This window comes from Haemaphysalis longicornis, unplaced genomic scaffold (genome assembly GCF_048455015.1).
Source record: "Haemaphysalis longicornis isolate Haplotype H1 unplaced genomic scaffold, Haemaphysalis longicornis Haplotype H1 scaffold_2, whole genome shotgun sequence".
NCBI classification, from domain to species: domain Eukaryota; kingdom Metazoa; phylum Arthropoda; class Arachnida; order Ixodida; family Ixodidae; genus Haemaphysalis; species Haemaphysalis longicornis.
In genome coordinates, this window is record NW_027526295.1 from 138,644,675 (window position 1) to 138,670,016 (window position 25,342).

At 45.8% G+C, this 25,342-nt stretch overlaps 1 protein-coding gene across 1 annotated transcript in view; it reads right to left on the reverse strand.

Moving 5' to 3' along the window:
• Positions 1-1,022: 1,022 nt before the first annotated feature.
• LOC144169267 (lysosomal alpha-glucosidase-like) overlaps positions 1,023-25,342 on the reverse strand; it is a 67,612-nt gene continuing 43,292 nt past the window's right edge. Inside the window, exons 10-23 of the mRNA XM_077698333.1 lie at positions 24,908-25,156; positions 21,106-21,219; positions 19,925-20,009; positions 18,940-19,069; positions 17,154-17,325; positions 14,667-14,783; positions 12,414-12,562; positions 11,151-11,235; positions 10,164-10,220; positions 8,120-8,262; positions 7,880-7,968; positions 7,728-7,777; positions 6,236-6,409; positions 1,023-2,420 (exon numbers count right to left, since the gene is read on the reverse strand). Coding sequence (XP_077554459.1) covers positions 2,352-2,420; positions 6,236-6,409; positions 7,728-7,777; positions 7,880-7,968; positions 8,120-8,262; positions 10,164-10,220; positions 11,151-11,235; positions 12,414-12,562; positions 14,667-14,783; positions 17,154-17,325; positions 18,940-19,069; positions 19,925-20,009; positions 21,106-21,219; positions 24,908-25,156 — 1,683 coding nt within the window. The 3' untranslated portion in view covers positions 1,023-2,351. The remainder of the gene's footprint in view (positions 2,421-6,235; positions 6,410-7,727; positions 7,778-7,879; positions 7,969-8,119; positions 8,263-10,163; positions 10,221-11,150; positions 11,236-12,413; positions 12,563-14,666; positions 14,784-17,153; positions 17,326-18,939; positions 19,070-19,924; positions 20,010-21,105; positions 21,220-24,907; positions 25,157-25,342) is intronic.

The following is a 25,342-nucleotide window of genomic DNA, read 5'->3' on the forward strand; positions in this document are numbered from 1 at the left end:
AAACGCTGAATCAGAATAAAAAACGGCGCAAAGAACACCAAAGGAAGACAAAGAAAAATATAATCAACACAGCGCGAAAGCGTACATCTGTCGAGGCACTTGCACCTTTCACGATTTAAAGTTTTTAGATTCGACGCTGAGAGGAGCATCTCTTGCCGGCGGCCCTGTTCTTCCTGCGTTGTTGTCGTCCGCGTCCGCACAGCTGCGTCTCTCCTTCGCTCGCCTCCTCTGCTCTCTCGGATAGCGCCGATAGCGAACACTCTCACCCAACCACTGCCCGCCGCGCAAGCGCGTTGTGCGCATGTGCAGCGCCCTCTCTCTCCGCGGTCTCTTCTCCTTCGGGCGCGCTGCACTCCGCTGCGCGCACGAGTGCGCTGCACTCGGCAGCGCGCTGCACTCTGCCGCGCTCCGGCAGATCTCTCAGTCGACGGTCGTCCGCCTTACGCTTGCTCTCTCTCTCTCGCATTACCCGATGATTGCTCACGCAATTCGAGTAATCGACCCAACGGAAACGCACAATGGAACCCCCTTCAGTGCCGCATCACACCAGGGTACCCGCGAGGGGAGGTGGGCGTAATTTTTTTCTTGTTCAAAATGATCATCTACTTTGGAAGGGACCAGGACTGCAAGCATGCCTGCAGGCTCTGGATCGGCTTAGTTGGCATGCTCAGCGTACATTGGAGCCTTGCATTCCGCAGGTGACAGAGTAAGTGAGTACCCAAGTCCGTCTCATCGAACAGTGTGCCACAGGTGGGACAATGGTAAATTTGCGGTGCTGGAAAATAGGCAGAGTTCAATCCCGTGAAGGCAGGCACGCAAAAGCAGGTAAAATATTGTCGCCCTTCGATAACAGGAGGTCGGTGGTAAACTTGCCAATTTCGGTTCGCAAAAATCCCGTTCGATCGCCATGACAAGCTCTTGCAAGTGTTTATCTAATTCAGTATACTCTAGAACGCAGTAAAAATCACCCTTCTCACAACGCGTGTTGCGGGTTAGCCAAATGAGAAAACAGACACGGATGGTTTGTGTTTTCAGAGAACAGATTTATTAAATAAAAACAACGAACACAATCTTTCGATACGCATCGATGGCTAGAAATTATTCAGCTTAATTTAGAGCAGCTACACAAGTGTAGTCATTAAAATAGCTCTCTAATGGCTTATAGTTGTGCTGTAAAAAAACAGAAAGCTTGCCACCCCCGTGTTACTATTTGTTCGGTTGTGCACCTTACTTTCTCAGCAGAAGAGCCTGGCAAAATTGGAGCCCAAGTGCCCGAAAAGGGTCGAGAATACTTTTGGGCCCTCAAGTATTGCCGATCCAGATTTCTCTTATTGGTCATATAGTCCATGCCCCATTTCATGTGCAACACACATCTTGATCGAAATTAGGCAAGATATATGCGGCATTGACTTCGAGGGAAAAATTGGAGTGAGTGAAAAATTTTTTATCGCCACCTTGCGGCCCCCACTGTAACTTCCGGGATCATAACGCGCTTCCCCAAAAGGTGGCCTGCGAGCAGAAGCGGAAAGTTTTCACCGCTTGCGGGTGCCGTACAAATGAAGGGGCGTTATGTCATGACAATTACGTCATTATGTGACTCACAAGCATCAGAGACGAATGATTGTGTGCTAAGAACTGGCACCGATAATGCGTTCTACGTTTAAAGGCCTAGCATACGTGTACTCCAATATTTTTTTGCCTCAAAGCTATAGCGGGAGTGGCAAGCATCTGCAGAGCGTTCACAGCAATGCCGTGTACTACCATTTTCTACCTTGTGTTGAAGTGCGAGATTAGAAGTTCTGTACGCTACACATCGATAATTAGCGCAATCGCTGAGAATTTGCGGAATTCAGTTTTTTAATAGAGCGGAAATGTTTCGCACGCGTATCGAAGAGCTCTTTTGGAAGTTCTACACGTCTACGTATACACAAAGCAAACGTTCGACTGTTTTAGTATCCGCCGTTTTCAAGGCAGTGAACGAGTTCTTGTGGAATGTGGCAAATCGAACGTCTCTTTTCCCTTGCTGGAAATTTTGCCGGCTCAGGGAACAGCGATTGCTCCAACGTTGTGCTGACTTCAACCTTGGCTATTACTTTCTCCATCACCCACGAACACTACACACACGTTTCTGCACTCGCCCATCTCGCTCGAAGGGCATAAGTCTGACTTAGAAACGACAGCGGTGGGGCCGGTCACCTTCTCACTCTAGTCACAGGAATTGGCTCACTGCACACAACTTGTTGCACAGAACGCATGGCCGTCCAGCGGGCGTTACGTTCCGCTTCGCTTGGCTTGGCTCGTCGAGCGTTCAGTCACCCGCAACACGAGGTCACAGCGTGTTCCAGCCGACGTCAAGACATGAACCATCGAACTGTGGTGTTCTTGCGGAGAGGCATAAGGATCTGCTTCAAATCCATCACCTGCGAAAAAATTAAAGGTAATGATTGAAATCGCCATGTTATTTTTGCAATTCCCGGAGAAAGTATAGCACTATAGTTGAAAGTCACATTGAAATTTGGCTAGACTTTCGTAGTGCTGAACTTCGGCACAAAAACTTCGTACACATTTTATACTCTGCGCGAAACTTTCCACAGTTAGGGCATAGAAACCGACGGCTCCTCGGTCAAGAGCACGCAAGGTGAAATAGGCATCTAATTTAGTGTATTTTGCAAATGGGCACGCCACGAGCAGTGACGTCACGGAGAACTCCTCCGGTTGATTCGGACACTTTCACTGTGCGATTTTGCCAACACGCTACCCTAAATGCAGTAGTCGGAGAGTCATTGTATGCAGGCACCCTCTGGAGCAGCGCCCCCATCTTCAGCTTCAAAAACATCAAAAACGTAATACGGACACCAGATTTACTTTATTTTCACCGAACATGGACGCGTTATTGAAAACGATGTAGCTAAACACCGTTACTTGTTACTCGATCGAAAACTAACTCAGTACATCACTCGTCGCACTTAGGCTATAGTGAACTAGAATACTTGGGCACTAGAAAAAGCGCCGCCTTCTCCCCATAGCGCCCTTGAAGCCGAACATGTTAACCGCCGCGCGTGGCGCTGGTGTGCCCCGCCCGAGGAGATCCCGCGGCGGCGCGCCTTGCCGCTATGCTGCTGTTGACTGGTTCACGCTCGGTTTTGATGTTTCTTAAGCCGCTGCAGATGATATTTTTGTGTGTGTAAGTGCAAGAGTAGCCTAGCTTGCACTACGCTGATCTTTAAATGTTCTTGTTTCTTTTTTGTTTGTAATTTAGACAGGACATATGCTTGCGGCGGTCTCTTATTTCCGAAGGGCCATGGCCCATGCGGTTTGAAAGGATAGTGCAATAGCGTGTTGTGCGATTACACCCCTAATAAATTTATGTGATTGCTACAAAGATAATATATTTGCGATTTGTTTTACCCTGCTTTTATTTGTTGAATTCCTAACTGTTTCAAAATATCTTGCGTCTGCAAGACGTGGGCAGCACTTTTAATAAACTTGTGCATTCGTAACATGGTAATTGTTTTATGTTAATGAATGGCCAGCGTACCACAGAACTGCACAGTTTTAAAATGATCCCGTTATAAAGGAAGACATATGGTGCTCTTCTGAGAAAAACAGTTTTGAATGTTGATCGGTTTCACTGCCTTGAGTGAAGTTATTAAAAGCATATCGTGTGTATTGTGTGGATTAGTGCGCTGAAATGGCCCGGGCAAGGTGGGACGCATTTTCTCGGGACCGAGCGGGGCTCGGCCGTTGACAATTTTTTTTTTTTTCGTGCCGTGCTGGCCCGGGCGCATGCATGCAGTGTCTGAAGCCCGGCAGTCATGCGCCGCAAATTCTTGATTGTTGATACTAAAAAGTTAGCTCATTGAATTAGGTTAAATGAAAAAAAAAATCGAAGCGCGAAGTCACTGGAGCTCTGTTAAAAATATATTTCGTCGATTTTCTCCAAAATTCATTTTTTCTGTGTCCGGATATATATTTACAAAGCTCGGTCCAAGTTTAAAAAATGTAAGTCCAACATACTCGCTCTATGGTTACGTTTTCAGGTTGAAAAGGCCAATTTTTTTCGGACTCATGTTTATAGTCTTTCGAACTTAGGCTGATATTTCAAAACAGTCCGACGGGCTCAGGTTTATTTTATTAAATTTTGCCGGGTACGGGCGGGGCTCGGGCTTATATTTAAAAATTTGTCGGGTTCGGGCCGGGCCTAGGAATTGGGGCTTGCGCAGTGCTCTAGCGTGATCAAATTTAAAAAGAAAACGGAAATGTGCGTAAGTCGCCCTGCCTAACGCACCATCCTGCTTTCGCGGCTGACAAAATGCGACAGAAACATTAGCAAACAATGAAGAAACAGTATCCGAACGCTAGCCTCGATCACTAAAGCACGACACACGCGGTCTGCTCGGTTGGACAAATGGGTTGGAAAAACGAACAAATACTACATGCGCACGGCATAGCTGTACTTTTCCCATAAGAACCTTGCTACCTTACTAATAGCATTTGCAAAGCTATTCCAACGCGCATTCGCCGCAGCAGGGATGAATTTACACTGTCATAGAAATGATGCCCCTCGAATACAGTCGAAAATGAACGCTGCGGGTTGCGTTATTTATTTGCTTCCGTTCTCTGTTGTTTTGTGTGTTTTGGCGTTGCTCGCGTTCCGGCGAGTTGGCGCTTTCGTGTGGTACTGATTCGTACCTCTTCTTGCTTCAAGCGCACCGAGCTTCTATATTTCGCACTTGCATTTCGACATGCATGCGGTTTCGGTTTTGCTGTTCCCTTCGTGTTCCACACGTTCGTTGGACACGCGTGGGCGAGCGCACACATGTGGTATTTATTTACAGTATGGAAAGCGAACAATAAACAGATGACACAATGACATTATCTTCCCACTGTTGAGTCGGTGCACATGATCCTTATAGGAAAACAACACCAGCTAGCCGCTGCACCTGATCTTGGTTTGGGAATTGTAAAAAGAGCCTAGCAGGAACCACACTTGTTTAAATGTTCTTTGTTCTTTATTTTAATTGTTTGTAACGTCGGTGTAAATAATTAAATGTAAATAAAATGTAGTTATGTTATGTTTATAGGTGTACAGTGTGCGAAACAGTATGCAGTTTTAAAATGATCACGCAGTAATGATATGCTGTGTGGCTTGGTGCTTTTCTGAGAACTGCGGTCGCGAATCCTATATTTGCACGCTTTCTGTTGACTTGAATGAAGTTTTAAGACATCTGTCATGTGTGCTTCGTGGGTATAATTCGGAAAAAAACAACGTAAATGTTTGCGCACGCACGAGGCTGTTTGCTCGGTATGCAGAACTTGATAGAAAATTCAGGGAAAAAATGAAGAAAAGAAGCAGAAACATTGACCTTAAACAGAAAGCCTTAAGCCCCCGCTCATTCGTCAGTTGACACAACACGATAGAAAAACCATCAAACAACGAAGAAAAAAGTATCCGCACGCTAGCCTAGATTGAGCACGGCTTGCGCGGTCTGCTGGGTTGGCTAAATGCGATGAAAAAAGGAGCAAACAGTAAATACACAACGTAGGTACCTTTCCCATAAAAACCTTGGTACATTAATAGCATTCTCTACTATTTTGAAACGAAAAAAGAACTGTAGCTAATTGGTGACTGCCCGACGCACGCCAGCCCGCCGCTTCCCGAGGCGAAAAAGCGCTCGGCCGGGGCACGCAAGCGCAACCACTTGGGGCTGACACTAAGTGCCTCACTCGGCGGCAGCCGCTTTTTCCACTACCCAAGTATTCTAGTTCACTATACTTATGCTGAGAAAGTAACTTACAATAGCTTAGGAGTAACTTTGTAGTTACATCACAACAAAGTACATTCACTCGCGCGGGAAGACGAAGACTCGCTAGCAACGTCGCTAGACGGGTTCCAAGTTTGTGCACTTGGGCCTTGCTCTCGAAACCCGAGTTCAAATCTCACACGAGCTTAAAAATGTTTGATGAGACACGTAAGGCGTTCGTCTTAATACTAAGCTCATTACTGTGACACATGTCCACGCTTATGTGTCACTATGGATGTTTGCTGAAACAAGACGAGAGGCTCAGAAATGTGGTGCACAAGACAGAGCCACCGACGATGAAGATCGTCGAGTACCCTCTACTTTCGCGTTGGTATTCTTTCCTCACTACGTTCTTCTCTAGCACTTGTCACATTCTGCGGTTAAAAAGGAAGAAAAACGCGCAGTTGAAGGACCGTTTCTAGACCGCTGACCTTGTTGCTGTGGTGCCAGCGGTACTGCCTGCGCGACAGCTGGTAGTATCCGTCCAGCTCGACGCGGACGGGCCTCTTGCGGATTCCCAGCACCCGCACAAACATGATGGCCAGCTCGTCGAACGCGGAGTTGAACAGCTTCTTGTACTGGTAGCTGCATATCTCGAGCGTGTTCTGCACCGCCAAGGAGTGGTATACATCAGGGGGCGAATAAAGCTGGCCCCTGCTCTCGGGAGAAAGCTCAGAGTTCAAATGGGTGCAGAATGGTTGGCAGTACTTGCACGGTTCCAACGCGCCCTCGATTGTGACACGTACTAGGATTCAACACTTCAAAAAACCACGAACAAACTTGGCGTGGATTCTACCACGTAAACAAAATGCGTCACAAAATTGCGCAAAGCATTTAACTTAAAATAAATTGGCAGACGCTGTGAGCACCTAAGGTGCTTTCGTGAACGTTTGCACTTAAAAATGTGGTCCCCCTGTTTTCGCAAATCGTGTGCACACGACTCCGAAACGCCTTATGCACACGGGACGCTACGCGGCTCCTTGCCGTTTCCGCAAAGATGATTACTTTGCGTTTAAATGAAGCCTCCATCATTCATACAACCCCTTTATTTCTGTTTTCAGTGGGCGGTTTCGGTTTTGAGGTTTTTGAGTTTTCCGTCCGGCTATACCGCGCAGGTATTTTGGAACGCGTATTTTTTACGAAAAAAAAACGGTGCGTGTTAGAATAGTGCAAATACGGTATATAATGACTTGCCGCAGTGACATGGACATAGAGTGAGGTGCGTGAGAAAGTGAGTGAGTGTAAACGGCATCCACGAAATAAAACTTTGCTATATTTTTTCTTTCTTCATTTTACTTCCGTATTCTTTCGGTGTGCCCCACATTCCTCTTCTGTCAGTGTCTGAAACGTATTTAGGATATGGTTGCATAAACTTGTTCATTTTGTTCCTTACGAAATGTCAGTGTCAAATATTACAGCTTTAGGCACATGAAATAGCTTAATTAAAAACTTGATCAAAATATCACCTTTTACCTTCGCGCCAGTGTGACGTCACAGTGGCGTAGCCGTGATATTGGCTGGCTTTATTCAATTCCAGGAAAGCATTCGGCAGAAGAACGGTAGATATTTAAAAACGTGTCTGCTACTGTTAGCAATAAATACGTGTACATTGAACAAACCACAGACCGTGGTTCAGTGCATGCGACACTTATGTCTTTAGCAGTGCTCGCGCACACAAAGAAAAAAAAAAGCGTTGTATCAGATCTCGTGCGCGATCATTGTAATGTTTACCGAAATTTAATAAACACATAACAAGATCAGAATGCGCATTGTATTGCTACACGAAGTCTTGACTGGCGGGCTTTTTTTTTATGTCGTCTTTTTTTTCACATTAGTTAAACCCGTTCACATTTCTCTGAAACCAAAAGCCGCGTAGTTTAATTTTGGTCTGCTATAATGTTCTGCTATAATGATACAACTCACGTTGATAGCCCGGAACTTCAGGTAAACGTATTCTCCGACCGACTGTGCATCTGAAAAAACAAAAACGACAGGATTAAGAATTTATTGTCAACTATCCAGCCCTACAAAACATACGTCTGCAGCCTAACCAGAAATAAGAGACCGCTAGTCACCTTGTGTTTCACCGTCGTCCCAGTACAAATCCCCAACTGCTTCTCCGGACGAGTTCAAAGCCACGAGCAGTTTCATTGGGTTCTTGCGGCTAAGCGGCAGATAAATATCACAGTTAAAATAGTTCAGCAGAAAACCGACTTATGGACTGCAGCAGCACTAATTATCCTCATTAGAGTGAATATATGGGTGTCCTACTTCTACCAATGTTATCACAAGAACACCACGTGGGAACCACGCACCTGACCGCAGTGGTATTGGCATGACCCTGCATGGGTATCACAAACCCTCCACGCACGTGCAAGTTGCAGGGCCTGTCCGGGTCAAAGAGTGGCGAGTACACGGGTAGCCATTGTCCCCGGTCAAAGCTCGAGAACTCCCGGCCCTATGCAAGGCGGGAAATGTTGCAAAAACAGTTAATAAACGTTGAAGGAACCGTTAAGAAATGCGAGTGCCACACTTGTTCGCACGAGAATTGGTGCATTTAATAAAGGCTCGATTTTTCCCGCACGAATTACAGGAGGGTTATCCCCCAGGAACAAACCCGGCTGTATCTTCACAGTAATCGAGGCTTAGAACAAATAATTTTTTCATAAAGTAATTCCCTCTAAAACATCCGTTCTCTTTTTTTCCTAGGAAATGAGTGAGGGTGTCCTTTTGTCTGATGTGTCTAAGAATTACCAATGCGTAAAAATCAAATAACATCATGACCGTTAAAAAAGGAGCACATGCATACAAATATTATTTTACTTTTCAATTTTGTTAACGGGAAGAAAGGTACGAGCACCCCCTGTGCGAATTACGGATGGCATTTCGTCGCCTATTTTAGCTTCTGTTGCGATGCAAACATTTTTGTTGTTCTTTCCTTCTGGCAACCAAAAAAAAAAAAAATTAAAGCCGTTCCTCTCAATGTGAAAGCTATCGGAAGTGCACAGCAGTAATTCGCCATAATGCGCTGCAGCGCCGTTATCCCCTCGCTGCTACCATACAGTGAAATTCAAATTTCCCGCCTTAGCAGTGCTTGCGCCCCCTGCGTGAAACTGCGCCAGCGGGAGTTCTCTCCTTTTTAGATGCGACGCTGAGAGAATCTCTTGTCGACGGCCCTGCCCTTCCTGCGTGCGCTACACTCTCTCTGTGACTGCCCGCGCTCCCCTTTTCCCCCTTTCCCCACACCCACCCACTGGGAGCAGGTCCTGCGGAGCTCGATTCTAGAGACCCGGACCACCCTCGTCTCCATAGCCCAACAGGTCGCGGAGACCCTCTGGGCCCCCGCCACCTCCTCCCCCTGACCCAGCCGTAAAATAAAGTGGATCTCTCTCTCTCTCTCTCTCCTGCGTGCGTCCGTTGTTGTCCGCAGCCTTTCCACTCTTCACCTCTCCTCTCCGATAGCGAACACTTTCTCGCGAGTGGCATTGGATTGGATTGGCTTGGCTTGGCTTGACTTGGATTGGATTGGATTTGGATTGGTTTGGATTAAAGTGGATTGTGATGGATTGTGTTGCGTCCTAGCCGCGGCAGACGCACTGGCGCCGGTGCGTGCCCAGGTGAGAGCGAACACACTCTCTCAACATCTGCGGGTATGCGGACCAGCGCGCTCTCACTACGCCGATGGGCGGCGCTGCGCACGGTCTCTCTCTCTCCGCGGTCTCCTCTCCTTCGGGCGCGCTGCGGATATAACCGGTGTGCCGCTCTTCGGCGGCCTTTCGGTCGACGGTTGCTCTCCGCGTGCGCTGGAACCCCTCCTCAGCGTCGCATCACACCAGGGTTCCCGCGAGAGTAGGTGGGCGTAATTTTGTGCTTGCCTTTGCACCCGCACGTGCCGGCGTTCTACTGCCACTTTTTTTCGCGTACTGTCGTAAAAACCGACCCAACGAGCGTTCCTGACTAAATGAACGCGGGCGCTGACGGTTAATTACGTATTTTTGCCTCAAATGTGCCTACAGTTTTGTGCGCTAAAGAATGAGGAAATTGTATGACAAGCGCCAGCGGTTCACGAGTTTCGAACGCTTATGACTATATAACCGCTTGGCTTTCGAACCCTCCGGCTTACGCCGCTACGACGGAACGCAGTGGGGCTCTACTTGGGTCGAGCGAGCGAGCTACGACGAAAAGGCGAGCCCCAAAAGTGTTCGGCACTCAAAGCATGGAAGCAAGGCTCCTGCATACTCGGGAACAAGCAATGATACGTTCTTGTGATTTCATGGGTTCTAGAAAGTGTGATGCATACAGCAGACGCGCTTGAATTTGGGGCACACAAAGTACAGTGCGTATACGCTGCTTGCTTACCGTGTGGTAGTCGTACCACTTCCCGGCTGGGAAATAACCCTCCACGGAGACAACTCCCTGCGGAGAAAGAGGACTGCGGTAAACTAAACCATGAGAAATGTTGCGCTCGGTGGCTGCCCGAACATTAAAAAAGTATAGGACGGAATCCGAAAGTTTTGTTATGATTTTACAGCCCCGATTCCACAGTTTCACGCAACGTAACTTTTGCAGGCAAATATTGCGGGTCACTTATGAGCCTAATGAAGTAAATCCGTAAAAGTCGTATTTCCGGTTGCGTTTTGCAGCTTAACTCTGGTAATTTGTTATTTAGATATTTAGCAGTATCCTAGCGGTTTAATTCATTTTCACAAAAATACATATGCTCGTCGAACGTTCCTCGTACAACTGTATGTGCTTCGAACACATGGAAAACTCCGGGGCTTGTACAACGAAAACTCGTGGGATGGCTCGGTGCAACTAAACTGTTTATGTTAGGAAAGTTCTGAGTTTTCGTACAGAAATGTATTGGGGATGTTCAAGAGACAACAAAACGACCAAAGACCATCTAATTGCCGTCACAAGTTTTCCCCACCTTCACCTCCCGTGTCTTGGGCGTCAGACTTTCACCCAACCAGCCTTATATCTAGATACTACATCTCCCTGTACGGAATTATACTCGCAGCTGTGCATAAGATGACCTCTTAAATGTTGGCACTACAGCATACCTAAAGTCAGTTTTGCTGTAACGTGTTGAACTTGCACTAATCTAATCAAAGCAAAATAAAAACACAAGAAAAGCGTTTACAACATACTTTTTCTCATAGTATGCCTGGCTCATGCCTACCGTAGGCACAATGTAGGGTCATTCGCTTAAAATGGTGACGTATAGTTAAGTGTCATCATGTGACCTTTGCTCTTAAGCGTTTGGATGCCTGGACGCAGCTTCCACGATGCCCCAACATTGTAGGGAAAGCACCTATGATTAACCGTAAGAGCTGCGGTAGTTACCTGTTCTAGAACCGGGGTCATGAGGAGGGCCTCACCCCACATGAACTGCCGGTCGATTTCGTAGGCCTCTGTGTCATTCGGGAACCTGGGAGAGCAATCGGCACGAAAACAGGAGTTTGTTGCAAACTTGATGCAAAATTCCCTGAGATGATAAGAAAAGAGAACGTTCTATACAGTTGAGTCCTTGTTTACCCCAAATATAACTGCAGACAGGGTTTCTAAACATCCTAACATGCGCACATTTCTAGTTCAAATGCGATTGCATTTACCGAAACACTTAACCATTTTTGTTAATTGGTGCTTAAAGCCAGACATGTGGGAACAAATTTCCTTGAAAGCGGTAATTTGAACGTCAGGACCCGTCGAGTATACCTTATCTAGCTGTATACACAGGTACGAAAGAAAGGGCCTGGAACGTAGGTTAAATCAGCAATTAAAAAGTCATAGTAGAACCAAAACAATGTCCTTAATTTCTGGCCAAAGACGGAATAAAAGGCTGATTAAAAAAACTGGTCCCCTGTCGAAACGTCAGATACTTCAGAACGGCTGGCCCTCATTTTATTGTCAGACTAAGTATTGTTATACTGTTCACTGTGACTGTATAATCACCTGTGTGCATGTGTGTTGTAAAAATGAGTGGCTTGCTTAATGAAAAAGAGCAGTGCCAAGCGTCGGGAAACTATTCATTTCTAATTTCCATGAAAATGGTCACAATTGTGCATGCCTTTGATTCGCTCCCACGGCAACTCTTGCTCACAAATGCATGGTCACACGTCGTACTATTTATGCCGTTCACTAATTTTTTTATGGTCTTAATTCGCGAGTTTCAACCTCTTGATGGGTGTTTAATAACACCAGTCGTTGAACTTATTTCTCTAACAGAAATTTATTGTCATAGCAAAGCTTTTCTTATATAGTCCCTGGGCAACATTTAAAACTTGGTGAAATGAAGGTGACACATAAGAGATACACTTTTAGCTTATGGCTGGTTTGTGTCGGTTAGGATAGCCATGGTTTCAACACTGTTTTTTTCTGGTCACTTGTAATGTTTTCGGTCAACTCAGGAGCAGGAGAGCTCATGTTTACATTTCACAGGTGAATTTTTCCTTCATGTCCTCAAAGAGCTGCACCTCCCAAATGCGCACTGAGTGAAAACGCTAACAGTGAAGCGTTTACCCGGGAGCCGACCATTTGTCAGCCCTTACTGCAAATTGCGGAAATGTTTCCTTCATTAGGTATATGCTTGCAGCGCACGTTTCTCACACGTGAAACAGTGGACGTGCCACCGTAGTGCCCTTGGTGTGTGCGTGGTGGAATAGGGTGTACAGGAAAGGCAGCAGGTCGTAGCGGAGCTTCAACGCATTTCGAGCCACGGCCTGGAACTCCACGCTGAACGCGGATGGGTCTTGAGCCTGGGAAGTGGTTGGGGGTGGGGCCAGGGTGAACCACATGCAAGTGAAAAACACCTCTCACTTTACGAATGGTCACGCAGACGAAATAAAGAAGACGAGGCTAGAACTACGGGTACTTGGTTCTGCGTCTTGACAACACTGTGTGTCTTTTCAACATGTGGAAACTAAACGCACACATACAAAGTAGCCAACTAACAAATGCTTATTGCGTAAATTTTCTAGCGACTCGTTTAAAAAAAATCACAGCTCTATTTTTCCAATTCCTACGTCATGAAATATAATTCCGCGCCTGTTAGTGCATAGATAGCGTGTTGATGCACCCCGCCCCTGCAGTCAAGGCCACACACGCGTCAACTTGCTTTGCATCACTGCTATTGTTTATATGCCAATAGCGGTCGGTCGTGTTGTTTCTGCAAGGCTCACACCAGATGTGATGGAAGCGCGACGATATTCGGGATTAGTTATCAGCATGTAATTACCTGCGTGCTCTATCATGTAAACATATCTACACTTGCAGCAATTCTCTAAGCTCTCAATGGCTCTCCTTAAAGTACCGAATAGGTTGGAATAGGTTGCCAAAGGCGGTGCAACAGCTGTCGCCAGGATTCAAGCACCACCATGTAATACTGTGCAGACTTTTAATTGTCCCTCGACGTAAAAGATTGCTAGCCGGCACAAGCCACCCACTGTGACCTCGCCTTAGCCCAACAAAAGTAACTGCCCCCCCCCCCCCCGCCCCCGACAAAACAAATACGCTAGCCGAACGGTCACGGGATCATGCTTGTGATATTGCATCCACTAATAAATTTCGTGCATGCGATTCAGAATGCCACTCTTGCGGACCAACTTTTACACGGTGGCAGTAATGAAAGCCGAGCTAGTTGGTGTGGTGGCATACTTCAAACAGCGCTAATACAGGGCCTGTGTCAGTCCTTATTCCTGCGCACCCTTTGTATTATCGCTGTTCGAAATATTCTACACATGGAATTGTGATAACCGCATTAACAGAAGACTATACGTGCAAAAATAACACTACGCTGATCGCTCATCCTGGAAGCTTGGCTTCGTAGTGTAATAGCTGTCCATGTTTGACTTGCTCAATCAACAACACCATTATTGCTGGCCCATCGAAAAATAGCCTCGAGAAAGTTTATTGAGGCATGCTCAATATTTGCTGCAGGATCTATATGCGCCAGAAGCTCATTCGTTTTAGTAGCGTCCATCGAAATGCTAATGAAGACGCAAGCCAGTACAAAAATGGAGACTGGAAATAGCAATTCTTGATTCGTGCATTCATTGCTTTACTCGACATGTGTTTTTGTCTCAAAGTTCCAAAAACGCATGGAAAATGAGAATTAAAAAATAAACAGTTCTTTGTTCGCCCTTCCGTTTGCGTCGGTCTCGATTTTTACTCATCTTCTAATCACCGTTTTGTTTTTCGAGAATGTAATAAACCACACTCCCCTCCTGTAAGCACGAACTTTTAGTACTCTGCGCCGCAGAGATGCCACGTTGTGCCTTTTCATATTGCTTTTAAAATTTTCAAGGGTTCAAGCTAGGAGCTACGCTGTTATAAACAAACAAGAGCTTTAAATAATGCTGCCCCATCACAGTAAGAGTATTGCTACTCCGGAAATTACCTGAATGGCAATTAACGCGATAGCTAGATATGAGCGTCGTGTCATGATATAAGTGCAGATAGTTGCATCCACACGACGGCGATAGCGAACTATTGTAGATGTCAATATGTTTACGGGAAGAGTCTCTGGACTGTGCGTAACTCTACACTGTACATGATGTTTCTGTAGGCACAAAATTTCATAAAAAGAACCAGTAAAACGGAAATCCTCCTTTCGCCACTAAAAAACTGTTAACTTAAAAAATACTCCCAAGAGTTAACGCGAGCAGATGTGCGATAAAGCAAGATGAAGGCAGTAGAAGAAGAACTCAACCAAAGTTACGGTAGTCCCGTAATCGGAATGAAGGCACACGGTTGGCAAAATGCTGCAGGCACAGTGCGGCAGTACTCAGCGCAGCTTACATAATTACAGCAATGCAACAAGGCACACATACACTTTTCTTCATCACCAAGGCAAGGACTCACACTGCTCTCAATGGCGTTGTTGTTTCGGACTAGAGGGTAGAAGATACCCAGCTGCATCCAGCGCAGGCAGAGTTCTTCTTGGGCATCGTCGTAGAAGCCACACACGTCGGCGCCTACCTGAAAAAAAGCCAGACCGTGTTTTACGTGCTTTCACTTTGTTCATTAACCTTATGATTTATTATCGCTTCATTATTGATTCGTATTCCTATTTTAGTGCTTTTTCACGCATCACCTGCCGTCGCTTCCGTGCACAGCGCTATAATTAGTGACTAGCAGCGGAAATACCACCCCTCTATGCATGAAAAGCCGTCTATCGTTCTTTGTTTTTCTTTTTCCTTTTCACGACTATGAGTTCATCAAAAGGTAATAACAGGAATAAAACAACTCGGCGCTCTTTTTTGTGTTTATGCCGACGGGCATCAAGCTCGACCAACGGATGTGGTGTCAGTTGCGCTTCCGAACTGAAAACACACGAAGCGATATACCGGTGGGGACCTCTTGTTCATTCCCCCTGGCTGTATTTTCGGAATACGACAGCGCCCATTCTACAATCTCTCTACCATCTAGAGCTGCTAAATTGAATGGCTTTGCTTCGGTAATAGCAAGGTCACCCAATCATTTGTGAACCACTCCGGACGTGTGAAAAAGCGGCACAAAATTTGAAAATATCATTGGTCTGGTACGGCATTGCGCAGATAATAAATTTATTTATTTATTAGGGTAAAATCATTATGTATTCTATACTGCAAAAAAACCGTCCTTGCTGTGGGTCGCCGATGTAGATGGTTCTCGCTGTAAGAAGAAATAAAAAACAAATGCGAGTTCTTATGGGATTCGAACACGGGTCCACTGAGCAGCCGCCAAATGCACTATCACTGCGCTAGAATAGTGCAGATAAGCTAGATTAGCGCGTGCCGCGTGACACATGAACTAGACCGCACGTGAGCAGAACCGCAGCACCCCAGTCGAGCAGAACTGTTATTCTGAAGAAGCCGTGGCTTGCGTTACCATTCGGCTTCTTCAGTTATTCCGCTCCAAAAAATAAAGAAACGAAAGCGAGGAAAGCAACGACAATCCGACGTAGCCGTGAAAGTGTCGGGCGAAGTACTTCTGACATATTACGAAAAAACGAAAGCGAAGAAAGAGATCAAATACAACGTTGAGGTAAACAAATCCTTAATACGTATCTACAGGCTCTCACATTCAAAGCACGTAAAAATAATTAGGCGCCTCACGGGGGAGGAGGATAAACTTATTGTGGCAAGGAGGCAAACAGGCCCTAATGTGGGGTATGCAAATAAGTGTAGGGGAACATGGTTTAGATAAGGCTTTTTCAGAGCACTTTGAGCGTTCACTTGAGCCCTTCAGGTCCGGTTGCGCCCATAGTGGTACCCCACGCACGCTGGTGGAAATGGCGAAGACCCTCTGAGATGATGATTCATTCGGGAACCTATAAGGAGCCGCTCGGAAGCCACAAAGTGTGCGCTTCAGGGGCGTCATGTAGAGAGGGAGCGATGATCTGCCATCATACTACTTATAGAGGCCCGTATTTATACCAAATTCTGTAAGCCCGAATTCTGAAATAACAGGACTTTTCATGCTCTCGAGCGGTCCATCTATCAAATTGTGCATTGATATAATATAATTATAAAACCACGCCTAAAGTCGCAGGATTATTCTTTAAAGGTGTAGTGACACGAAATTTCGGTGTTACGTTTTTTCGCTGCTATGCGTGCCTACCAGCCCACTAATCATATAATGACAGATTAGACGGTCGAGAGCGGCGTAAACATTCATTTACGGCGTAGTTTATTCGTGTCAGTTTCGGTCTCGACAAAACGAACGCCGAGCGGCCGCCATGACAGGAGGTATCACGTGACGTCACCATTCTTGCCGTATCGCTGCCGCTCTGAAAGTATGTCTGGAAGAGCGCGCGAGCGAGCGCACTCGCGCGCCTAGACCAGCTGAGGTCTTCGCCGTCCCCACAGGCCCGGGCAGCATGACGTCAGTCCCAAAACCATGACGTGTACACACGCCCTAGCAGCGCGCGCCAACCACAGCCAGCGCGTCGTCTTCGTCACGGGAGCCCCGACGTCGACAGTTTGGGGCAAGTAGCAGATGATGTCATGTCGGTCCGCTCTGGGCTTTCTCATGCGGGCGAAAATAAAATGCATTTTAAATATGTTTCGCTGAACGGTTGTTGTTGAAACTTGCTGGGAGATATCTCCTGATAAAAAGGAAGCGTTCTACATAGTTATCTCAGCTTTGAAATTTTTTGTCAGTACTCCTTTAAGGAAACCCTTAGCCGTACTAAGATCTTGAAGCACGCTTCAGGAACCCCAAGACGTCGAAATTATCCCGAAGCTTATTACAACAGTGTTCAACATGACCCAGCATTTCGCTTATCAGATCTTAATCAAAACCAGCCGTCCTCACCAATTAGTTAAGAAATGAACAGATCAATCCAATCGAGCGAAAATTTTTCACCAGAGGAATGCCGTAGAGGGCGAACTCCAGCATGGCGATGATGGAGCGGGCCATGTCTGGCCACCGGCTGGCATTGTCGCCGAGCCAGTGGCCTACGTAGCGGCCGCTGCCCACGAACGTTGAGCGTGACATGACTAGGCTGCGCCGGGGCTCCGACAGCGCGTTCATGGCACTGCATCACGAGACAGGGGGGTGCCGGAAAAATGGGTAAAAAAATGGCCCCGTATCTGCTCACTTCGTTGCAAATGTCGACGAAAGACGGTAGTCGTCTGGCGCCCCTGCCATGTAAACGCCTCGCTTCTCTTTCCCGCTCTCCTCTCATGCTGTTCCTCTCCCGTCTCGCTCCTCCCAAAATAAATACTCTAGCGGTTTGGTCAAGCCAATTTAAATTGACCGAGTTCTACTGCTCCATGCCGAATGCCTCGATGCCAGCGCTGCCGTACGGAGGAGACGCGCGCGAATCCCGGCACCGTACTTACTCCACGGGCGTTCCAAGTGGAACGTGAAAACTATCAAGTGGAACATTTCGTTGCCGTTGCCGTTTTGTGAAATTCCTCTAGGGTAACCACGGGCGACTGCTTTTTTTACTTTTCTGGACATCTCTTTCATTACATCATCCATCACTGTATTTTTAATACAGAAGACACTGCGAATATCACTTATGTGTTGATGCCTTCCCTCCAGGTAAGCGTAATATTTTGTTTTTGTTCGACAATGCTGACAAGTATGAATACTGCAGCCGGACTTGGCTGCTATGTTTGGCTCTTTCAGGGATGAGCGTAAAACAACTCGTCCAGGTCTTGGTTTTGTTAGAGCGAACCTCTTTCCGACTCTTCGGCCCGTGTGGATATAAACCTATTGTGCAGCATCTGTTTCACTTTGTCCTGGTGGCTGAGTACAGGGACAGACAGACAGATAGACAGGCAGACCAAACTTTTCCTGTTCAAGTAGCCTAAGAAAGACTATCGTCTTTAAAAACCTGTACAATGTTTGAAGCTTCGGAAGCATATGCATTATGAGAACCGGGATGTCACACCAGGCTTGTTTCACTGATTGGAGTTACAAAGCTTTGTAGATGAACAACCAGCTTGCTAGTGGTTGACATCTGAAATGGTTCGGCAACAGCACCATAGTATGAGCGGGCAGCACGATGGGCGTAAAGTTCTTGATTACAACGAGTTACGTGAAATTATAACAACCCAATATTCATGTATAGTTTAGGCTGAAAATTTCAGCCCTTGCATTTACTTCAACCGATTTCACGAACGTGTGGGAGTGTTTTCCGTCAACACAGTAATAGCCTATATTTTTAGTCAAACCGCTCTTCGTGAATAAGTTCGAACACTTTTGCTTCTAAGTTCCCACTGCTTTCCATGTTCCCGTACTCTATACGTTGCAATGCACCTTGCTCGTGCCACCGTTGTGCCCCGCTGCTTGCACCGTAGTTCCTGACCTGCAGAATGGCTAAATAAATAAATAAATAAATAAATAAATAAATAAATAAATAAATAAATAAATTAAAAATAAATAAATAAATAAATAAATAAATAAATAAATAAATAAATAAATAAATAAATAAATAAATAAATTAATAATGGACAGCAGGTAATGCATTTATGCAGGATATTATTCACCTTCTAATTTATTCTTTATTCCGCCTCAGCAAAAACTGAAGCTGGTGTTGCGCTTTTCCACTGCCTTCACTAGAACTCGACAACGTATCTATTAGCGGGTTTCAGAATTGAAACGGGAGAATAACGAAGGCAGTCCGGGCCCCCTGACGCACTTGACTGTGGCTTGGCTCATGGCTTTCCCATAGAGGTTGTGCACATTGTAGTGGCGGTGCTTCCTCTCCTTGAACCAATGCACAGCATCCATGCACAGCGTCCGCTCATACAGCCGACGCCCTTTTGTCTCTGCAGAGGTTAAAATACGGCAGGGGAATAGAAACCGTGTTTTGAGCATTGAAACTTACAAGTTGTGGAATACACGCGAAGCATCAAGCAAAGTTCTATTCCATTTGAAGTTGCGTCAGTTCTGCACACTCTGGTATCTGGAGCAAGATACGGCTGCTCTGACGCATTACTGTATCTTTAGGAGCGGATGTAGTCTGGGTTGACCAGTGATAATTTCTCACATGATTTCGTTTTTCTCGGTGCTCAGAAATGCGCTTAATAAAGCTCAAGGAGGCTTCCATTGCAGAGAGAAGCGTAAAGCTGTTGGGCAATGAGCCTGTTAAAAGTTTAAACCTGGCCAACTTTGGGCCTGTAAGCTTCAACGTTTAAAATCGTACGCATTCCCCGTCCAAGACCGTGCCTGTCTTCTTACTGTTTTTCGATGTAACGTCCGCTGCATACGTTAGTCCCCATACTAATAATCATAATGAACATCATCAGCCTCTAATTGTCATCATTAGTATTGTCATAATACTATGAGTAATCGACGGATTATCAGCACTTGCATCATGGTCCTCATCACTGCCAACATGAGCTTCACTATCGTAATAACCAACGGTATAGCAACATGACATGAGTAATCTTTGAACGATCTGTGTTATCAGTAGCCAGTAATGGTTGCCTTGCATGCGCATAGCTGAACAGGTTGGGAATACCACGTCTTCAGCTACGCTACGATTTGAAGGCCAATAGAAAAGGGAAAGACTATAAGTGACTACTTCTAGCACAGATTGATGATCTATGCATACCGAAATTGTTCTTTCGTACTTATTGCACGGTCAAAACACCTTGCGAGAAGTGCAGCTTTTCACCTACTTGGTTTGTAAGGAGGCTGGTTTAGATTGTCATCAAGGCATCCATTCGTGGAACCGTTGGCGTAGTTGGATGGCTCGTTTGCTGTCTGGAAAAAATGGTTAGAGAAGTTCATTTTGTCAGTAGAAATAGATAACTACGGGCATAAAATGGGGGGGAGGGGTGCAAATTGTTGCCTTTTCGGAGGCAGCTTTCATGTCTCTGTTTGCTGTGAGCTTATTTCAAGTTAGATGGGCCTGTTTGAAAGGGAATTCCGGCATACTGGAAGAATAACTGCGGTTGCTTTAAAAATTGTTAAACTTCATCAATAAACTACCCCCACGGTCTGTTTTAAACCAAGGTGGTAAAAAACATGGATAAAAAGCTTTCACGCCTAAAATAAAAGTGCACGGTGAAAATCTCTATCAGATTCATTTATTTCTATCAGGAATTGGCAACTTTACGGTACACGATATCTCGGTTAGAAAATGTTCAACACTTTCGGTTTTAGAAATTTAGAACCCCAGAAGCAAAGAACGGGGATGACGTCATTACACATCACAGAATAGTTCTAAACCACACAAAGGGAACAATACCCAACAAAAATAGTAGCCGTTATGTAGCAGACAATCAGTGGCTAAAAGAGGCAAGGCAAACAGAAAAAAAAACACCAAAGAAAAAGAAACTTGCCGAATACAATAACTGTTTAAAAAAAAAATATTGACATATTCGAATTAGCATGGGCAAGGTGTTCGTTATTTCAAACGAGGGCAGAAGTTTGCCTGGAAGTTTAATTTATTTTTGTGGAGAACTCAATTGAGAAATTTGACAATGGTATTCCTTCCTCTTCGTTTTTCAATCCACTAAGAGGGAGGACGCCATGTCTGCCAATATTCTCCTCTTCGGCTTGATGGAAACAGCTGTTGGTCTGTAAGGGGGCCGTACAGCTTAGTTTATTTTGGTGATAAAGCGAGAAAAGAATAATCGCAATCTGGCAATCTTCTCCCCTCCGATTTGATTGAGAGCATCTGTTGCACTGTGGATGTGCCATGCAACGGGGAGGATTTAGATCAGCGCGTGACTTCAAATAATCCCAACCTGCCAATTCCCTTAGCCCCAGGGAGCTCAAAACACTTGTGCAGGGGTAAATAAGTCATATCGTAACGCGGTCCAACAACAATAAACAAGAAAATTCGAGCTCTCACAATCCACAGGCCATCAAAGGGCACCAGCTGGTGGTACTGTCGCAGTTGCTCCGCCCACCAGGTCTGCGTCACGGGGTTGCCGAAGTCCGGAAACACAATATTTCCAGGCCAGCCCTCCACAGAGAAAATTCAAAACCACAAGTTAGCAAGGTTTAAGGGTTTTAAAAAATTAGAGACCTTCCACTTCTGTGAATATGAAAGAGCAGCGAAGCAAAATTGACTAATAACTATATTGAGTTATGCAGTAGTATCCAGCTGTATTCATCAAATAATGACGTATGCGAACCACTTTTCCAGAATTATCTCTAAATTAATTTTCACGCATATTTGCCTGTCTACTTTGTGTAAAAGAACAGTTGCAGCCATTGCCTGTAACCATACTCTCTACACAGACAGCCATGTATCGACATCGGAAGGAAGGAAGGAATTACAGCGGACGGGAATTATATAACGTTTACACCTTCACTGTTAACTAATTACGATAAGTAAATGAAACTCGGTGTAACGATAGAGTCATCTTAGCGGCCAGTTTCAGGGTTAGTTCTTACAATATACCTAGATTAGATTGAGAACATAAAGAGCTTTTTCGGAACAAAAAACAGTCCTGACATCTTGCTCAAAAGGTTAAAACAGAAATTGAATGCCATACTACACTCCATCTGTCGACTGCCCACAAAATATGACAGAGCATCGCAGAAAGCTATCTTCACTATGGCCAGAGCTGTCCCTGTGAGCATCCTCACGTACGGTGCAATGGCTTATGACATCAACAAGGCCACTACCAAAACCATTCAGGTGCTACGTGGCGCGACCCTTGGGAAATTCAGCGACTTTCCAAAGCATTCAGCCACTGCTAAGCTGGAGCAACCTGTTCCTCTTACTCCTGTTGAAGCCATCATTCAGAAAGCCAAAGACCAGACGGACTTCAAAAAACCTTGACGCACTAGGGACACGCCTTAGCCGCGTAGGCCGCGAGAACACCACTTTTACTTCCAGGCTACCCAGTACCCATAGCAGCCCGGCGGCATCCAGTACTTGAAACTTCTACGCGCAGCGAACGTATACAGCATTGCAATATATCATTACGAAAACGGCGAATCCGTCGTCAATGAAATTCCTTATCAAATTCAACTCCTGCACCGCACAAATTTCAGCATCCACATCTACAGGGTGCATGGCCACGAACTATCTTCTTCAGGCAACTAGGCAGCCCATGAGGTCGCTCAGGAGAGTACTCACTCCCAACCTCCACTGGTGACTGGGTTAAGGCCGTCACGGACTCTCTCACCCTCCCCAGCGATGCGCATCCACCAGTACAAGAAGGACAGACGGGCTTGTCTCAAAGAAGCCACTCCAGCTGGCTACCTAAGTCGCGAACCACCTCTTCCCCGCTCATGTAAAATCTTTATTAAAAAATATATTGCAAATGCAGCCTACATACCCGAAACGAATCGCAAATGGCACACTCCCCTCATGCCCCCTCTCCTCCACCCCGATGTCATTACTGCAATACCACCACTCCATCGGACATCGTACACCTTGTTTGGTGCCCTCTAGAATTTACCAGACACCGAACGTTTAAATCCCCCAGCTGCACCCCGATCCTACACAAATTGATGGAGAGTTATACTATCTGAAATTGCAATTTACTCAATTAAAAGCGATCTAGTACGGGTTGTTTGAGTGGGTCCACCACCGATAGGACTGGCGAACGGGCACGAACTACTCATTCTATTCCGCTTACCAGAAACTGCTCCATTCATTCAATCAACAGACCTTCTAACTCGTCCACTCATTCAGTCAACGGACCTTCTAGAAACTGCCAGCATCTGTTTATTTCCCCTTACCCTTCCTCCTCATCCCTTTCTTCCATTGTGACCAGTGGTCCTCCTTTTCCTATAAAGCTTCTCTAGTACTACTACTGGAGCGAGCGCGTGCGATTCCTTGTCGACACGACCCAATATACGCACCCAACTTTGGTCAGAACCTAACTGAAGACAACCTCTGTACCAGTAACAGTTGTTTGCTTGTGTAAAGAGACAAAATAGCCAGTGATAGCGACTGAATAATCAACTATCGTGTTCTTCTTTTAACGACATGGTCGCACGCGTAATGGCTGTTTAATCTTGCTGACTCAGTGCTGCCTAGTTTCAACGCTGCACTTAATTTTTTTATATGCGCCTCGTAGCAGTTGTGTGCTGGAAGTTGCATTTAAACAAAAGATCGCCTTGACAACGAGATTGACGTTTTCACGGACGCAAGCCTAAATTATTACGCCACGGGCTTTGCTTGGGCATGTCCTGAGGAGCCCGCTCTTCAAGGTGCACCACCATACTTGGCAGAGCTCTTTGAAGAGTCGGTGCGGAGCTATACGCGATTAACTACGCCGTGTCACCTGTCGCCTTCGATTGCGACCCACCCCTACCGCCCTCCATATGCATCCTTACAAACTCTTCCGAGGCCCTCGCAGATTTGAGGTCACATAATTTCACCCATCCTGTCGCCCATGAAATTGATTGTCCTTGATTGATTGTCCATGCCGTCCATGATTCCGCCTTGTCCACAGTTGTGGGCTAGAAGGTGTCTGTCGAAATTTGACTTAATGCTACTCATGCCTTCGACCTTCTTAATAGAAAATTTACCCAGTGTTTATTTTCAATTGTATTTCTGTTTAGAGATGTCGCATTTATCGCGAGGTCACTGTTCAAGCAACTTTCGGCAAACATGTGCTGCTTGCGGATACAGCCTTTGCGCCGCACTTCTTCAAAAGAAACGACTAAAGCTGGGCGCGATGTACTGCCGTCTCGGCATTGAGACACCGAGAGCTGATGATAATTTTGATGCACAGAAAAAGCAATAAAGGTTAAGTTAATATGCCGAATAAAACTAAAATGAAGGAGAAAGTAGCGGCAAATTCTTATGTAGTCAGCAAATGGTTGTACCCATCATCTCAGTACATTTGACAGGGTCAACATTTATTTTAGTAAGATATGCGTGCACACTGTGCTGTATCTAATATTGAATAGTATCGACCAAACCAAAGATATTCCAACGTCCTATAAATTTTGTGCGAGAGTTCACGGGCATGCTTCAATGTCTTTCTTAAAGCCATTGCGCAGACATTTCTCTAGCAGAGAGTGAGGAAATCCAAAGTTTCTGCGAATATGAAATTGTTAGAATATTCTTTGAAAACAAAACTTTATCTTTAAAAATACGAATGTGAGTATCTGAAAGTTTTTAGGAAACGTGGCCTCACCGTTTTACTCTCGGCCTAATAGCGTCGGGGTTTTAGTAGAGACAATCCGGATAGGGGCAAATGCTCTGTTCATTTTAGGTGGCAACATTTTAGATAGCAATCACTTTAGATTTTAACAAGCTCTTGTTTAATTAACCAGCCCGGAAGTTTGCGTTCCTTTAAGTTTTATGCCTTAAAAACGATTTTAACAATTATATAGGTGTGTTCCTTCTGGTCTTGTAATAAGGTGCACTTCATAATTATACTTTTTTATTTAACATGTTGTCAATAATGATGAGTTCTCCTTTCATATATGAAAACAAAGAATAGTGTTTGCTTTCAACTCGTCGCTTTTAGGCATTGCCCTGGACTTGAGGCATTCGGAGACTTGTGTTAGTGCAGTATGCTTTCTGTACAAGGTCAAAATGTTAGCTCTAATGACCATCGATTGTATTTCAGACAGGTGTGCCGATGGCCAAACTCACATGTCTACCCTGGCAGATGTGTGCGTGCGTCCGCGCACGCGTGGGTGCATGCACGTGCAACTGGCGGAGAACCGTCGCTTACCAGGCCTTGTATTGGTTGCATCCCCCAGGTGTCGTTGACGAATACCCCGAGTCGCTCGCCGCTCTCGAGGGGTTCGTACGGGGCGGGGTCTCCGCGTGGCGCGGCCACGCCGGGCTCCATGACAAGCATGAACCTCTGCCCCCGTCCCCGCAGCTCCCGCACCAGGTTGGGCAGCTTGGCGAAGTTGTTCTGGTCCAGAGTGAACAGCCGGTGCTTGAGCTGGATATCCCTGTCCACGATAACCACGTCCTGGAGCCACGGTTTCGGAAGGAAGAAAAACCAACCGATAACTGCGTGTAAGAAGCAGTTTCAAGATGCCACTGCTGCTGCTCATATTAATGAACTCTCAAGCGGCGTCTGAGGGGCAGGGATGGGTGTAAATTTCGGATTTCTTTCACCGCTTCCACAACCCGTCGTTAGTGAATGATTGTATCT